We start from the raw sequence: 17,744 nt of genomic DNA on the forward strand, positions 1-17,744 counted from the left end.
AGTGCTGTATTTTCCCAACATGGTGGCTGGTTTTCACCCTGTTTAGGTCTTTATGTGCCTGACCGTGTGGAATGAACACACCTGATGTTCCGTGTAATGGGAAAACCCAGAAAATTGAGTTAATGTGGTTCATGAGTTGGTGGCAAAGATCACCTCTGAAACAAGCGAAGCAGGCTCTTAGTTCTAACCCTCATACCTTGCTTGCTTATGTATTGGCGCAGAACAAGATTTCCTTGCTAGCCGTGTGTTGGGTTGTGGCAGACTGCGTGTTTTCCTTAGAGATGCCCAAACAGTGAGAGGTGAAGAAAAGAGAAGCCGGTTTGTCTCAATTTCCACTCTCCTTTTCAAAGGTGACTGCAAGTTCAGACTGTGCACATTAAAAAAAAATAATTCAAAATAGGATCTGAGATTGAACAGGGCAGGGATGCCCTCCGATTTTGGAGGGAAGCTGTGCGTGTTGGGGTGGGGTAGGGGGAACAGCTGCAGCCCTGGCAGCTGACTCAGGATCTAGTCATTGGTTAAAAGCCTCCCACAGCTGCAGACAGCCTGGGCTGGTTGGCTGTTAAAAGCAGGATCCTGCTAGCCTTGTGGTTTAAGGGGGAGGGAATATTGAAACTGGAAGCTGACCCTTAAGTGGGACTTTTGCGTCAAATTTTCCACTGCTTTGCATTGCTTCTGTCTTTCTGTCTCTAGCACAGGATTTAGGACTGGGCTGGCGGGGGGGATGGTCCATGCACCTTTCTAGAGCTGAGATAGAAAATCTTGTTCAGAGCCCTAGCATCCTGGGCTGCTTAAGGCAGAAACTAATTTGGAGAAGCCACCTGGCCTGTATTCCTCCCCCTTCGTCTTTTGGGAATTAGAATCAGAGTCACCGCCCATTTTGAGACCCCAAAACGCATATGGATTTTACATTTGTTTTTATGTATATTTTAATGCTAATTTTAGGTGGTTATGTTTTTAGTGTTATTTTATTGTAAACCGCCCAGAGTCCCCCATCGGGGGAGATGGGCGGTGATATAAATTTAATAAATAATAATAATAATAATAATAATAATATGGAACCACCACCCATACCGAAGACCAGAGCTGTAACATTTCAGCCCAAGTCACTGATCTGCATGTGCCTCCAAGCAGATGGAAGGTGCTTGCATTTCCGCATCAGGAGCGACTGAAATAGCTGTCATACCTAATGGAGTGAAGTGACCCACCTCCAGAGCCAAGCAGCTGCCTCTGGAGCTGGGTCACTCGTGCAGAGATGCAACAGGCAGCCCCCTCTAAGAATGGGGAATCTCTGTTTGCATCAAAGCATTTGGATGAGGAGCAGAACGGCAGGGACCTGGCTGGAAACTTACTTCTCAAACGCCGAAGAAATGTAGAAAGTCTTCTCACTTAGCACATAAGCCAACCACAAGCTCCTATGAAGCTTATTCACCTATAGGTGAGTCTTACTTACAGGACAGGTGGACAGCAGCCCACACCCCTGACCCCTGTTACATCTTAGGGATCACAAGCTCCAGATTGGGTTGATCCGGGAAAGGACCTAAGTGTTCCAGTTGGACTGGCAAACCCAGAACATCAGAGAAGTCGGCAAGATAAAGAGAGAAGCTCAGGGGCCAGTCCCCAGCATCACCCGTTGCAAGGCAGCTGCTGTTTGTGGAAAATGTCAACCGCAGTTCTTTCTTTTCTTTTTAATCCATTTAATTGTGTCCGATTCTTGGAGACTGCCTGGACAGGTCCCAGCAGCTTCCTTGGCAAGGTTTTTCGGAAGTGGCTTGCCATTGCCTCCTTCCCAGGGCTGAGAGAGAGTGACTGGCTCAGAGTCACCCAGCTGGCTTTGTGCCTAAGGCGGGACTAGACCTCATGGCCTCCCGGTTTCTAGCCTGGCGCCTTCACCACTACACCAGACTGGTTCTCAATGTCACCTGCAGTTCAGTGGCTGCCAAACTCTTCAACAGCTCAGGAGGGGCACTTCCTTTTGCCCATCTCCATTCATTCCACCATGGGCCAGCCTCCCTTTCCCCCCCTTTGGCAGCCCCTTTTGCAAGTTGAAAGATTAGCCAACTGTGTAAACTCAATGTCAGGGCAGGCTTTGAAGAGAGGTGGAACATTAACTCTTCAGTAGTTAACCTGCCTGGCTGCTTTGAAAAGCTGGCCAGGCTTGACAGGAGAACAAGCTTTCGACCTGTCACATGTCAACGGGTGGGGGTCAAACATCCAGCCCGCCTGCCCGCCCTCTGCCCCACATCTCTCAGAAGCACCAGAGATTAACCCAGGAGGGTGCTCTGTTTTCTTATATATATATATATATATATATATATATATATATATATATATATAAAATTTTATTAAAGATTATAATTGCAATAGTAAAAACTAATACAAACTAAAAGAAAGAGGAGTAGAAAGTGTAAAAAGGGCAAAGGAAACAAAAAAAACATATAGACAATAGAAAGAAAAGTAAGAATATAGTAAAGAAAAGAAATCTATAAAGAAGTGACTTCCCACCTTCTTAACAACAAGTATACGTAAATGATTTTAGTAACTTTTCATCTCCTCTCAATTTACAACCAATGATCTCTTCATCCTATATCCCATCTATTATCTATAAACAAATCCACAAAGCATGGCCATTTCAGGCCTGATGTCAGCAAAAGTTCATTAAGGGTTGCCAGAAATATCAAGATATCTATTTTAACCTTGATCAAATAAACTGACTTTATATTCCTTCCTTTTACTTCTAACAATCTTAATCTTTAGTCCTTTCGAGTCATGTTGTGGAACTTGACTTTGTTTCAATTCTTTTTTACCCCTTCTCACAAGATTCATCCAAGCTTTAACAAACCTCCTTTGTAAATCCAATATGAAAGAATTATCCAGGTCACTCTCTTGGTTTATTATTTGTAATTCCATTTTGATTCTTAAAGCATCAGCCAATTTCTTTTGTATGTCCAATGAAACATCTTTTTCCATGCTTCATTTTTAAAAATTTGGCATTTTGCAAATTACACATCTCTACAGCATTTCTTTTTGTACATTCATGCATCAATGTGTTTTGCATAATCTGACCAAACTACAATTGGCTGGATTTACCTATTCGACAAAGCTATAGACCATGGTTTAAAATTCCCAGAAGCTGGGTTCATGGGTTGTGCTAAGCCTGTTTTGACTAAACCACATGATGGCTCAGTGCAATGTGTGAAGCCAGTCCCACTAAGCCTGCTCATCTTAACCATGGTTTGGGTGGATTGTAATTGGCTGAATTCGGATATCATGCTCAGCTGTAAACTTTGAACTGCAATTCACAATGGCACAGGCTAAGCCAGTTCTAAACCAACTACACAGTTAACCTGATTTTGGCACTAACCCAGCATTTCCCAGTTGTGTGGACTTCAACTCAACTCTGCCAAGGAGTTCTGGGAATTGGCTAGTTGGGAAAGAGGGTGCCAGTACAAATCTGGAGCTAGGTTCATGCAACGTATTAGTCTTACTGTATGATTGCAAGTGTGAGGATTGTGCCATGGTGCAACTGTGCTTGGCATCATTCGGTCCCAATCCAGTCAGGGAGCAGCTGGTCATGGGCCAGGAGCACTGGTAGCATGACTCATTGCTTCATCAGTTCCTGTGACCAGACGCAAACAATCTTTTGAGGTTTGGCAGAGCTGCAATCCGGCTTCACTACATTCTTCTCAACACCCACTTCCTGCCTGTCACTTGCATGCACTTCCTCTTTGCAAGTGTTGCTGTAACTTGTTCACACTGCCTCTGAGTTTGTGCATTAGAAGCAGGGGATCTCCAGATGGGTCTGGGGTCAGAGGCTAGCCCCCTACTGCTTGTCATCCCTCCCCAGGTGGCATCTTACTGCTTGGGTGCAATCAACTGCAGGAGGCTCCGCAGCACACCAGACCTCAATGTGGGCAAGCATGCAGATTAATGAAAGGTGGACAATTTTTCCTGGCCGGACAATGTCTCCCAGCTCTTTGCCTCTTCCACCAATGATTGGCTCTAGGACACACAAATGAGTGCAGCGTAGCAGTTAAGGGACTGGATTCAGAGAAACCCAGATTCAAGTCCACTGTCAACCATGGAAGATCATGGCTTGGAACCGGGATTTACATTCAGGTAGACCTCGTTTAATTACTGCCCTGTTTAGCGACTGTTTGAAGTTACCATGGCACTGAATAAGTAACTTTATGACCGGTCCTCACAGTTATGACCGTTGCAGCGTCCCGCGGTCATGGTCACCTGATCACCATTTGCAGACTTCACAGCCAGCTTCCAACAAGCAGTCAATGGAGAAGGTGGCAATAAAATTGCAAGTCACAATCACATGATGTCTTGCTTAACGACCAAATGAGAAGTTACATCATAAGTCCATCATGGTCCCATGATGTTTCACTTAGCAACAGTGTTGCTTAGCAACGGAGTTGCCAGTCCCAATTGTGGTCGTTAAGCAAGGACTACCTGTAATACAGTGACCCACTCACAGTTTAGTCTAGTGTGTTGCGCAAACACGGGCTGGGTGAGTAGGTATCTGCAGCAAGAGGCAAAAGGGACAGGTGTGAAATGCGCATACTGACATCACAATGCAAAACCTGCAATGCACGGACTTGTGTCGGAAGTTGGGATGTATGTCCAGAACATCTGGCCTGGTGTTGCGGCATTACCGTTCACAGTGGTCACTTCTGCTGTCCTGTGCATACCTGCAGGTGTGCAGTCAGATTTTGGGCCAGTGTCTCACACCAGTCCAGACTGTTGGGTCCGCTGTGTGATTTCTGGCCCAGCTAACAAGAGATACGCCTGTTATCCAAACCAGGCCAATAGCTCCCAACTCAATCTACCTCAACAGGGCTGTTGTGCGGCAAAATTGGCGGGAGCACCAGGTACCACCCTGAGCTCCTGAAGGAAAGTCTGGATGAGGAGGACAAAGACGCAGATGATCTACCTCTGCTTTAGGAAGTGAGCCATCACTCTCCTCCCTGCAGCATCCTGGAACCAAAGTTTCCAAGGATTCCTGTTCTGTCAAGAATCCCCAACAAAGAAGCTTTAAAGCTTTGGGCAGTGGGGAGGAAAGAGACACCCATGGGTTTCGCCTGGACTTTTCTCCCACGCAGGGCCCTGAGTGGCAAGTAGACCTTGAATCCTTCGCTGGAAGGCACACGCCGAGCAGGCAGGGCTCTTCCCCCCCAAACGAGGAATGTCTCCGAGACAAAAGAGACATTGAATCGTCCCCCTCCTCCCATGGGTTTGAGTGGCCAACATTTTAAGAGCTCACACAGACAATTCAGGACAACCATAGGTTTCCTCTGACACAAAGCCCTGTTTCTCAAAGCGTGGGAACGCTACCGAGCAAGACATTTCACTAGCATCCTGAGGACTAGAACCTTATTCTTTTCCCCTACTTTCTGTTTTTAGAGATTAAACCTCTGGCATTGCACCTGCCAAGGATATGGTGCAAAGGGCTCCATTGACTGCTCAGCGCCGGGATTTCAGCCCCTGGGCAGATCTGTCCCATGCTGACAACAGCAAAAGGGATCATACAATTTAGGGGTCAGGTTTAGATATAAGGTCCCATGAGTTAGGGCCAAACTAGAAGAATATTTTGTTCTAGCACCAACATCGCCAAGCTATTGCCCAGTCTGGAGCTAGCTGAAAACATGGCTTTTTCCTGAGATTTCTGCCAATGCATGTGGATTTTTCTGTCTGCCATTTGAACATTTAAGCTGGAGAAGGACATGGAAAGATAGTTACGTTCCCTTAGATCAGTGTTTCTCAACCTTGGCCACTTTCGGATGGGTGGACTTCAACTTCCAGAATTCCCCAGCCAGCCATGGCTGGCTGGGGAATTCTGGGAGTTGGTCCACCCATCCGAAAGTGGCCAAGGTTGAGAAACACTGTTCTATATTCTTATTTTTTCTATTTTTCTTCTTTTCTACATTATTTTTTCTTTTCCCTCTTTTCTTTTTTAGTTTGTATTAGTTCTTACCTCTTTAATTGTAATGTTCAAGAAAGCTACTTAAAAAAATTAGAAACTTAAAATGCCCTTCTTCTAAACAAAGAACAGGCGAATACCTCGGCCTTTCTTTGTGGAACAGTGCGTTCCAACTTGCTCTTAGGGAAGTGTGTGCATGAACCAGCGAGGGTTGGGTGTTTCACTTCCACAACAAAGCACACGCAGCTCACAGAATTGGAGGAATTGAAACGATGGGGGAACATCTCAGGATGCCAGTCTGCCAAGGATGGGCTTCAGACAGGTAGAAAATGTGTTCCAGTATGGGAATGAGCTACACGTTACAAAAAACAGAACTGTTGTCCCACTGCTTTTAAAGTTGTTGTTTTTTAATCCAATCATGTCTGATTCTTGGAGACTGCCTGGACAAGTCCCTGCGGTTTCCTTGGCAAGGTGCTTTCGGAAGTATTTTGCCATTGCCTCCTTCCTAGGGCTGAGAGAGAGGGGCTGGCTCAAGGTCACCCAGCTGGCTTCATGTCCAAGGCAGGACTAGAATTCAGAGTCTCTCAGATTCTAGCCCGGTGCCTTAACCACTGCACCAAACCGGCTCTCATTAAAGAATTAAGATAGAACAAGTCCCTTAATGCTAACTTTCTACAAGCAAAGAGGAAAAGGTTAAAGAAGCCTTAGAAAATGAGCTGCCCGTTTTGGAATAGCCATTTCAGAATGCTAGCTGTGCTCTGTGAAGAGATAGATAGATAGATAGATAGATAGATAGATAGATAGATAGATAGATAGATAGATAGATAGATAAACCGGATGTGTATGTATGTCTTGTATTTGCATTTTATATTCCTATTTTAAAGTTCATGTTACCCGGATAGTTAATTTTAATCTTTTCCTGTTGCTGCTGTTGTATACACGTAGCCTGAGCAAGCCCCTTAGCATATTTATTTTAATATGATCTTTTAGCCAAAGTTATGCACTTTTCCTAATTACCCTGATATCGTCAATTTAGTTTTGGATATTTGAATACTAAATTCCTTGTGCTGGTTAATTACCGCAATAAAGACTTTTTTTTTCCCCTGTGGAGGCAGGTGGAAGTCACCGCCCCCCCCAAGCCAGCTACAAGCATCAAGAGCTTCCTGCAGAAAACATCACAGGATCCCCCCCCTCCATTGGAACTTGTCCCATACACTTCCCATTATGCTAGACCCCTGCCTCATTCACACATCTTCTCAATCCCTCCCCACCCCATTGAGCCAGGAATGGCAGAGTCCAGGAAAGGCTATACCATGCACCCTTGCCAAATGCCATGGATTGGCAGTGATGAAGCATTCAGGGAGGTGACCATGATGTGGAAGAGGATGGGGAGGAAGAAAATGAGCACTGAACTAAAACAGGGTAAGGTCTAAGCCAGCGTTTCCCAACCTCAGCAACTTGAAGCTGTGTGGACTTCAACTCCCAGAATTCCCCAGCCAGCCATGCTGGCTGGGGAATTCTGGGAGTTGAAGTCCACACAGCTTCAAGTTGCTGAGGTTGGGAAACGCTGGTCTAGGATCTGGAATTAACCCCCCCTTTTTATGGAAAACTCTTGAGTTTGCCCTCCACACAACTTTTAGGTGCGAAGAGTTATGCTTGAAAAATCCAAAGGGTGAGCCCTGAATACATGGCTGAGCTCTTGCACACTCGCTGTTGGCAAGCCTTGCCATGTTGCCACCCAGACGGGTGAAAGATGCAAAACGGGCTTGCTGAACTCAGCCCAGCTCCCACACCTTCCTCCTCCGCACTGTGCCACCCACAGGTATCACAGCATGGTTAGGAATGCCTCTGGCAGCCCCCAGCGCATCGGATCTTCTCCGCAGCCCTCTGCAAAAACAAGACATCCCTTTTCTAGTTTCCCTTTGGAACTAAAAGGGAAATTTAAGTTTGCAGCTGAGTTCTGTAAAGGCACAGATGTCTGCCTGAAACATCGCCATGCACTCCCCCATGCTGGTTTAAATCTTGTTTGTTCAGGAACATGCCAAACCGTTGTAGCCTTAATCAAGGAAAGCAGAAACTCCTGAAAATAGGAACTCTTAAAAAGGACCGGCATTGAGTTTTTGCAGTCCCCGCATTCCGTTCACAATCCTGTTGTCTATTCTGTTCCTCCCTCCCACAAATCTGCGTTTTTCAGAATTTGCAGTAAACTTGCTTTTCGGAAGAGATTTTCAAAAAGGGCCGTGTGTCACAAAATAAAATGGAATGTAAAATCTGGCCTGCTCAGTCTGATTTTTTTCTTTTTTGCTGGCTAGGTTTACTAAAAATCTGAACTTCCCTCAGCACAAAATAATGGCCGATCCACATACATGTGCGCATAAACACATATGCCAAGACATCATTCAGATGGAATCAAGAAACCAGAATTTACAGCAGAACTGCGGTTCCAATTTTTGCAGTTCAACACCTTCTTTTTGCTTTTAGACCTGAAGGCAGGCAATACGCACGCAGGGCAGGCAGCTGGAGAAAAGTTTCATTTCTTAAACCAACTTTCTGCTATTCTGTCAATAAATCTGGGGCAGGTATACTTCTGGCTGTTTTAGTGGAAAGCAAGGGTCCCTCTTTCAGAAAACAGGGAAAATAGAGCAACCACATTAGGTTTCATTTCAATATGAGGATTCCCCTTTCCTGTCCCATAAAGCTGAGAAGGCCTGAGGGCTGTACCCAAAGGATGTGAGCTGCTGTTCCCAGTAAACATGGGGGAAAAGGGAAATGAAACTTTTTAACACCAGCAGGCCCCCTGATCCAGTGACACCATCACAGCTCTATTTCAGGCCTGAATTAAAAGAGGAACTGGAAAAAAAATGCTGGTAAAACCACTAATGCAACTCCCCTCTTCTCTTCTACCTGGCATAAAAAAAGTTGAAATGCGGCCACAGCCACAATCAAACCCACCTGTTTTTTAATGTGCCACACATAATCTGCTGTGCCCTGCCAAGGATCACACCTCTGAAATTCAGTCACAAAATGGCAATTTGGGGCCATATTATTCTTCTTGGCCTTGGGTGTGTGTGGAGGAGGATTAAGCCATGGCTCTAATTAAACATGAGGCTGAAACCTAATCGCCGATGGCGAGTTGGTACCATTTCCAGGTGACTAGCTGAGGGTGGTGATGTATCACAATGATTTTCCTTTGGCGCCAGAAAGTGTTTTAGCACAGATATTTTGGGAACGGCAGACTGATAACTCTCAAAGACCCAGATCTCAGCCAGGGGTTGGGTTCTTCCCCCTTCTAAAAAAAAAAAGAAACACTTCATTTGCATGAAGACTCAAAAGAAAAATCATTTATTAAAAAAACAAACAGCGAGCCCTTGTTTGTAAAAGGGGTTTCCCACTCCAGGCACTCATAGCCACAAGGAACGTGTGAACTCAGCCCTTCCCACACCCTAGCAAAAAGAGATTCTAAAGAAATTCCAGCAATAAATGTACATTTGTATGTGCAGCTTAGCATCCAATAAACACACCCTTCATTTTTCTAATCAGGGAAGGAAAAAAAAAACAGCACCCTTAATTTTATTTAAGACAAAAACAAATCAGTGTATTCAAGTTAACCAGCTGCAGTTTTAGTTACAGAAGTACCTTGTTTTTCCTTTCAGTGAAAAGCCCTTACTGAAGGCACAGAAAAATAAAGAAAAAGTAGCTGTTTTCACACAGATCATTCTCTCCCCACCACCAGGCTGGGGGGTGGGGGTGGGGAGGAATAACAACCCCACATTTTTGTGTGTGATTTTTGGGAATGACTCCAACAGGACTGGAAAAATTATATAGCAATGAAAAGGCCACTAAACACTTGGGGGCGGGGATTAAGTGCCTTCATAATATATATCCCTGTTCCCAGCCTGTCAGATAGATTAGAACTACAAAAACCAAAGTTCCCAGCCAAGGAAGGAATTCTATGGTTCTGGCTGGAGGAAGCCCCATTTTCAGACAAGCTGCACCCAAGAAACACGTGGCTGAAGGGCGCCATGTGCCCGTTATGGCGGTATGTTCAGGTTTGGGACAATGCATTGAAGCTTGAAGGAAGCCCACCCCATTCCCTTAGATTTGCATCTCCCCCCTGCTTCGCCTTCGGGGAACCTTAGAATGCGTGGGGACTGAGAATCCCATCTACTCTATTACGAGGATGAGGAGGATGGGGAGTGTGGTCCTGAACAGCACGCAGGCACATCCACAGATGCCCATCCTCGTTCCCCAGATGAGATTTCCTTTCAAAAATGTTCAGATGTGCCATGAATATAAGCTGCAGAAGACTGCACCACAGAAGAGCACTATTTTAGAGAGAAAGCTGGTGGGAAGGGGCCTCTCCATCAGAAGGGGCAGGGCAGAAGCTGCCCCCTCCTGCCCCATAAATCTCTCCAGGCTGAACTACCGATTTCTGATGACATAAACCATTGCAAGCATTTTGCAGGACTTGCATTGTGCGCACCATGGGCATGCACCCAGGTTTAATAGATGCAGTGCACCAAATTCCCCAAATCAAAGATGTTTCGGAATGGCCATTCAGAGGGTGAACAAGCGTGCCTGGAAAAAGTGGGTTGACTGGCGGACACGAGCAGAGAAGCCAAAAGATAAAGATCAGAGAACTGTTTCAAGGACTCTCCGCTCACCCCTGATGTTGGGGGAAGAAGGAAAAAAAGGAAAAAAAAATATAGTATCTAGGGGGCCTGTGGGTCAAAAAAGTCAAGGTGGCAGCCACAACAGCACAATCAACATTCTGCCTGTCCTTTAGTCGACACATATAAAAATCAGGTGGAGCTTTGATCATGCTATCCTGGCCCCCATCTGGACTTATTTGATCCTAACCTACAGGCATCCCTGCCGGCATTTCTCACGTGCTTTTTACAATCCAGGAAGAGGTAAGCCAAGGGCAGAGTGACAAGGGGGAAATGAAGATTGCTGAAAAGAGCATTTAAGCTGGCTCAGCGCAACGGAGCTGCCTTCCCCACTGGAACAGAGGGGTGGAGAATGCGCCTCAAGCAGTTGTGAGTCACATCTGATCCAAGAGATCACGCCCAGGGTGCAGGCTCTAGTGGGAACTGGGGAAAAGCACAATCTGATTTTTCTCTGGGTTAGTAAAGCCACGGATCACCTTAGCCCCCACCCCACCCCCCGGGGCAGAGAAGAGAATCATCCCTTGCTAATTTCTCATTCCAGTTTTCCTTCCCCCAAAGAATTCGAGTTTCTGTACATCTTACCATTTCTAGGGCTTGGGAACACAAGATCTGAATGAATGGGGGGGGATCAAGAGAGCAGATGCTTTGAAGGGCGCCTTCAATGCCTCAGGACATGGCACAAAATTGCCCATGGGGAGGGGGACAGATCCTCCCACCACCACCATTCGACTTTCTGCGTCGCAGCCGCATTGCAACGCTCACCAATTCCTCATGGGCCCATTTGGGTGTCCAAATGACAACAGGACCTCTGAAGGCCTAATATTTTAAAAAAAAAGTTTTCTAAAGGTGGGGGAGGAGAGGAATAAAAACTGCTTAAGGGAGAGGCAAGAAGGAACAGGAGCAAGAACAGAGAGATTTTCTGTTAGGGTGCCCAATGAAAATCAGCACCTCAAATTGGCCACTGCTTATTCATAATCATTCACAAAACAGGATTAAAAAGCGAGTGAGCAAGCAGGAGGAACTGTTTTTTAGCAACAGGAAAGGGCTGAAACCAGAGGGAGGGGGTACCTTACAGCCCCCACAGGACTTTCCTGGCAAAAACTCCTCTTTGGTCTATGCGCAGAAGGCCACACAATCTAAGGTGGAGAATCATACCCACCACTTGGAATTGAACCAGAAAAGCATGTTTTATCCGCGAGAAACAAGTGCCCTGCACCGTGTGTCTTTGTGAGCACACAGCCCCACACACACACACACACTCCCCTCAAGCTAGGAGAGCTAAATTTCCAAGTTTTGCTCCAATTCATCAGGTTGAGGCCAATCACAGTGCCAGCTTTGAAAACAGGGTGGCCCAGCATGTTGGCATAACAATTGTGGTCCTAGCATGTGGCCCAAAGGTGGCCAAAACAGAAAGAGCAAGGACAGTCCCCTTTTATATGGAAACAGTGTCTGCATAACAGGGAAAATTTGAAAGAGCTGCGCAAGGAATGTGAGGCCCCGGAGAAGACCCCAGTGGAGCAGCCGTGGCCCCTCTTGAGCTCAGCATGTCAGGTATTTATGGGGGAACCCTCGACAGATTTGTAGGAAGGAAGCTGGGGACAAGGAACCTGCTGAGGAACGGCTGCTTCAATTCCACTCCCTTCTCGCAGCATGGAAACGGGTTTGGTCAGGCGCTAGGCGTGCCTGCCCTTGTCTGCTTCTCCTCCAAGCAGGTGGAACAGGTCCAGAGAGGGGAGGAAAGGGCTGGGTGTTCCCAGCAAAGGCATTAGAACAGTGTTTCTCAACTTCGGCAACTTTAAGACGGGTGGACTTCAACTCCCAGAATTCCTCAGCCAGCCTTGCTGGCTGGGGAATTCTGGGAGTTGAAGTCCACCCGTCTTAAAGTCGCAAAACACTGCATTAGAAGATTCAACCTTCAAAGCATTCCATCAAGAGTTCCCATCCCCCTGAGTGTGCCCGGCAAATGCAGCACCCCCTTGGCCTGGCCTGCTCCGCCAACCTGGTGTGCCAAAGCAGCAGAGGGTAGCATCCAGGAGGCTGCAGCGGAGCCAAGGCAGAGCAAGCCCAGCTTCCTTGGAGGTGCCAAGGTTGCTCACCTTTAAAAGGGGGCAGGGGGCCTACCCCAGGTCAACACAGAGCTCCTGGAATTGCGTCCAGCTCACACTCTTCACACGGGTGCTTCCCTTCGGCTTAAGATTGCTTGCTTGGAAGACACCACAGTGCAGAGAACCACAGGGCTGGGGGAATGTACAGAAGGAATGCACATGGGTGGCTTTTGGTTAATTGGGGCCAAAGCCCCCATCCCTTCCACTTCCCCATCGGCATATATCAAGGCATTTTCCAAGAGTGAGATGCAACCACCACAATGTCTTCCAGACCTCCACCTTTGCTGGTTAAATCTCTGTCAGGAGTTGGGGAAGAGTTGAAGAGGGGGGGGAAAGATAGAGGAGAATGTGCATTCAAAGAATCATTGGTTAGGGATGTGTGTGTGCCAATTATCAAGCTAGATCCACCCCCCTAGAATTAAGATTTGTAGTTAGATGTAAGCCACATTAAGCCTTCATAGAGTCCTTCTCCTGAGGTTGCGCAAGACGGCTGGACGTACCAATTCCTGTCCCTAATGCGAGTGAGACCCAGTTTCTCCTGGATCTCATGAGGTTTCATGGCATCCGGGAGATCCTGCTTGTTGGCAAAGACCAGGATAATGGCGTCCCTCATCTCTCGATCGTTGATGATACGGTGAAGCTCCTGGCGGCCTTCATCAATCCGATCCCGGTCGGCGCAGTCCACTACAAAGATCAACCCTTGGGTGCCGGTGTAGTAGTGTCTCCAGAGGGGCCGGATCTTGTCCTGACCCCCGACATCCCAGACGTTGAACTTGACGTTCTTGTAGGTCACCGTCTCCACGTTGAAGCCCACGGTGGGGATGGTGGTGACGGGTTGGCCCAACTTGAGCTTGTAAAGGATGGTGGTCTTGCCAGCAGCGTCTAAGCCCAGCATCAAAATCCGCATCTCCTTATTACCAAAGATCTTGGACAGCATCTTCCCCATGGCTGCAGGCAAGGACCTCACAGTCCATACAAGACTGAAGGGGAGGGAAGGGAAAAGGGGAAGGAAGAGAAGACGAGGACATTGAAAACACAGTAAGGAGAGCAGAAGTGCCAAACGAGCATTCACACGCCACCCTGGCCTTTCCAACGCCTTGATGTACCCCACGGTCCTCCTCAGCCAACTTCAGCTAAAACCTCTCCCCCATCCCGTGCCAAATGTTTTCCCCACTCCCCCTGCCATCTTAGCTTACCACCTCCCTGTTCTCACCTGAGCACAGCCACGGCAGGTTGGCAGTTGCCAGGCAAAACTGGGGAAATGTTGATCTCCTACAGCGAGCAGAATATTTTTCCCGGGCGACAAGGGAGGTTCTCTTTTTGCCAACTTGAGGAGTCTGTTCCCTTCCAACCCCAACCCCCATTAAGCTAGAAACTTAATGCAGGAAGACAATCGTGCCAAAGTGAAGGCAGGCGCACCGGTGAAGAGTCTGGAGGCCTGCAACGTTCATGGAGGTGCCCAAGTGAGAACAGGAAGCAGGACCTGTACAGCCGGCCTGGCCAACCAGGCGCCCCCAGATTATTATTCTTAGATTTTTATCCCAGCTTTTTAACATACATGTTCCACAATTCAGAGCCCATCATTCCCAACACCAAAGAGAGGGGATTTGAGGGTCTAAAACAGCCTATCTCAACGTTTTGGCCCTGGAGGGACCCTCGAAATATTTTTCCGGCCTCAGGGAACCCCTGCACATTCGGGCTCAAAGATAGGCCAGAAGTCACAAAATTATTACATTCGTTTCATGGGTAGGCCTGTGCATATGCATGAACAGGGTTCTTAAACTAAAAGTAAAGAATGAAATTTATCTCTTTCATGTGATGTTGCCCGAATTTGAAATAACTTTTTAAATGAATTGTGATCTCCCAGGGAACCCCTAGGGACCTCTTGCGGAACCCCGGGGTGCCGCGGAACCCTGGCTGAGAAACCCTGGTCTAAAACAACTTTATTTTACTTTTTAAAAGAGTATTTCCCCAACTTTTCACTGATCAAGCAATGAACTGGCAAAGCAAAGCAGGACCACAAAGAATGTACACCATTTTCCATAAAAGCAACCTTAAAAAAACCCTGTGCCTTTAAAAATGGTAATGCAGGTTTCCATCTCAAGGCAGGAGGGAAACCTGCAACACAGGAGACACACCCAACCCCATTTCTGGGTTTTTCAGTTCTATATTCCAGCGCAAAGTATCCAGACCAGTTTCTCCCAAGCTGTAACCCTCCAGATGCACCGAGCAGCGACACCTGCGCATTTGCATGCAATTAGTCACACTCTGCAATTAGATCTCATTCTGTGATTCAACGGGCGGGACAAGGAATTCGGGAAGGCCCAGAAATCTCTCCCCCTGCCAGCACAATCTTGCAAAGTCATTTCCACATCTGGAAATTTTACGAGCTTTCACGTCTGACCCATCGGATTCTGACCCTCAGAGGGTCTAGAAACTTGTACTGATTTTAAAAACCGAAAGCAGGCACGTCAACCTGCCGAATTTTGCCCCTTTCGCTCACCTGCTTCCAAATTCCTTGGATTTGTAAGAGCCACGTTATCACAGGCCCTCCGTGCTGTGAGCCTGGGCTGCTAGGATAGCTAGATAAATTCAGGGAAAATAAAACAACCAGTTTAACCTGCTAAATAGGTTACTTCTCCCTGCAAGCTTAGACGAACTCTAACCCCACCACTACGGTTGCAGGAGACTATTTTTTTCCAGCTGGATCCTGGTGCAAAGTCTTTGGCTCCTGTGCAAAATTCAGATTTTTCTCCCTGCCCTCCCCCCTCAGTACACCCCTCCCTGCCTCAGTGGCACCCAGAATCTTTCTTCTGCCCTTAGGCAGGTTCACCTGAGTGCGCAGAGGGGGAAAACCGCACACGCAGGAAGGAAGAGCCCACGAGGGAGTGCAAGACGCTGTTCCTTCCTCCAGGAGCTTCCCGTTTCTCTCCCCGCCAGCCCCCCAGGTCCCAACCGGGCCCCAAACATCCAGATATTTCTACGAAGAGGCAGCCCAGCCCGTCCCGAGTCCTGCTCTGCCTCCCAACTCCGAGAAAGCAAGGTCACGTTCTTTAGGAGCAAAGACACCAAGCCTCAAGGACATCGGAGACTGAGCACGGCCCACGTTCGGAGGCCGCGTTCTCACTGTCACCTTGCAAGACGGTTAAGTTTGAGAAGGGGTGGCAGAGGAGACGGCCTGCTTTTATAGGTGAACTAGTTGCTGACCTTGGGACTAGTCCTGCCTCTCCATCCTACTAGCTCTCAGTGAGGAGGAAGTTTCTATCAGTCTCGATCCCTACTCCGCAGGGGAGTTGGCTGGCTGGTCCTCCTTCTGGAAGGTCCCCCAAAACTTGTTTCCTAAACTGCCCCCCTCCCTCCCTCCCATTTTCAGCCCAGTGTCCTTCCTTTTCCAATTCTCTGTCACATGTCTGTTAACGCCAAAACCCAACAGAAAAGTGGAAAAATTAAAAAAAAGCCAACTTGGAAGGTCAGAGTCATGTTTCTAGACCTCATTCCAATCTGGTGGGCTCACTCCCTCAATCAAAACTTACGCATTCCTGAAGGTTGGGACAGGCCCTGAGAACAGCTACTGTGCGCTCACCACCATTCTGGCACTTTCACTTTCACACAGGGAGCGCCACAATCCCCCCCCCCCCGCAGGCCACCCAACACACCCGTTTTCATAGGTCCCAAACTCCCCAAAGGAATCCTTGTTTCTTTTAATCAGCTTTGCTTCTGGATCAGTGGATCCAGAATTCCATTGATCAGTGGATCAATGGAATTTGCCATTCCAGGTTCAATGCTGAAAAGAGGCAGAAAGTTTACCCAAATGGAGGGCCAGGTGGGAAAAGCCTCTTTTATCTCTCTCACACACACACACACAGTGTTTCTCTGCCTTTCTGGAGCAGGGAAGAAAGGAAGGGAAAAATTTGAACATTTTTAAGAGTGAACACTTAACCTAAAAGTCCTGCCAACTTTCTCCCCTGTCCCAAAATAGCAACCTTCGCAAAGTTGTCCACCTGCCCCATAAGTTGAAGCACAAAAAGGCCTGGATGGAAACTTAAAAAGAAAAAAGAAAAAGCACACTTTTTAGCTGGCCGAAACCTTGGGGCACAGCTCCAGGCAGCATCAAAGCTCTTGACTGACTTTTCCAAATGGGGGGGGCGGGGGGGGGCAAAGTCCATTCGGACCTGAAGGAAACCTTCGGTCTGTGGCTTTAAAGGTGGGGGGTTGCCTGCCTCCCTGCCCTTGAGCAAGAGCACCCAGCTGGGCCCCGGGAAGGAATGAATCGCGACAGGGGGACGAGGGCTCTGGCCCCAAGCAGGAGGCGAAAATCTGCTACTTTCAAAGGAAAAGGGGAAAAAAGAGAGATTCTGCGCGACCCGCCGGAACAGAAACCCGGCGCCGCAGCTGAACGAACTTTTGCCGCCGAGAGCAGCTCGAAAACCAGAAGCAGAGGCGGCGACGTTTCTTCCCGGGGGCGGAAGGCCGGAAGGCGGGCGGGGGCCCTCCGCCCCACGGAGCGCGCGGCAAGGCCCTTCGCTGCCCCCCGCCCAACTTCACACAAGCAGGACAGGGAGGCACCGCGCTTCCGGAACCGAACACGTGTCTGCCGCCGCCGCCCTGCCCGCAAGTTCCCACCGGAACGGCAGTTTCAATTCAAATCCGAGATCCCACCCAAACCCGCGCTTCGGAAGGCGGCGCCCGGGCGCGCACCCGCCACCGCCGGGGGGGGGACGCCTTTCCCTCCTCAAGTTCGCCCCCTCCCAAAATCCTGCGGACGCGCCTTTGGCGGCGGCGGAGCAAGGGCCCCGGGCCACAGCCCCCGCTTTTCATCCCCCTCCCCGCCTTTGCCCTCCAACTTTTGCAAGCACCCCCCTCCGGCTTGGGCTGCTGCAAGGGGCCTGGGGAGGTCGGGAAAGAGGGGCGGGGGGGTCGCTCCCTCCCCGCCCCGCACGCCAGCCGCGCCCCGCCAGCAAGGGCGCGTTCGCACGACTCGGCACACTCGCGTTCCCCCGTCGCGCAGTCTGGCGAGCCGGCCGCGCCCCTGGGGAATGG

The 17,744-nt window shown here is 48.4% G+C and overlaps 1 protein-coding gene across 1 annotated transcript; it reads right to left on the bottom strand.

The window, feature by feature from the left end:
* Nucleotides 1-12,484: 12,484 nt before the first annotated feature.
* Nucleotides 12,485-17,318, bottom strand: LOC134503178 (ADP-ribosylation factor 6-like). Its single transcript, XM_063311846.1, has 2 exons — nucleotides 17,271-17,318; nucleotides 12,485-13,684 (listed from the first exon to the last, which is right to left on the bottom strand). The coding sequence occupies exon 2, from the start codon at nucleotides 13,648-13,650 to the stop codon at nucleotides 13,123-13,125; it is 528 nt and encodes a 175-aa protein (XP_063167916.1). The 5' UTR covers nucleotides 13,651-13,684; nucleotides 17,271-17,318; the 3' UTR covers nucleotides 12,485-13,122.
* Between the last annotated feature and the right edge of the window lie 426 nt (nucleotides 17,319-17,744).

The sequence above is a fragment of the Candoia aspera genome, chromosome 10 (genome assembly GCF_035149785.1).
Source record: "Candoia aspera isolate rCanAsp1 chromosome 10, rCanAsp1.hap2, whole genome shotgun sequence".
Taxonomy (NCBI): Eukaryota; Metazoa; Chordata; class Lepidosauria; order Squamata; family Boidae; genus Candoia; species Candoia aspera.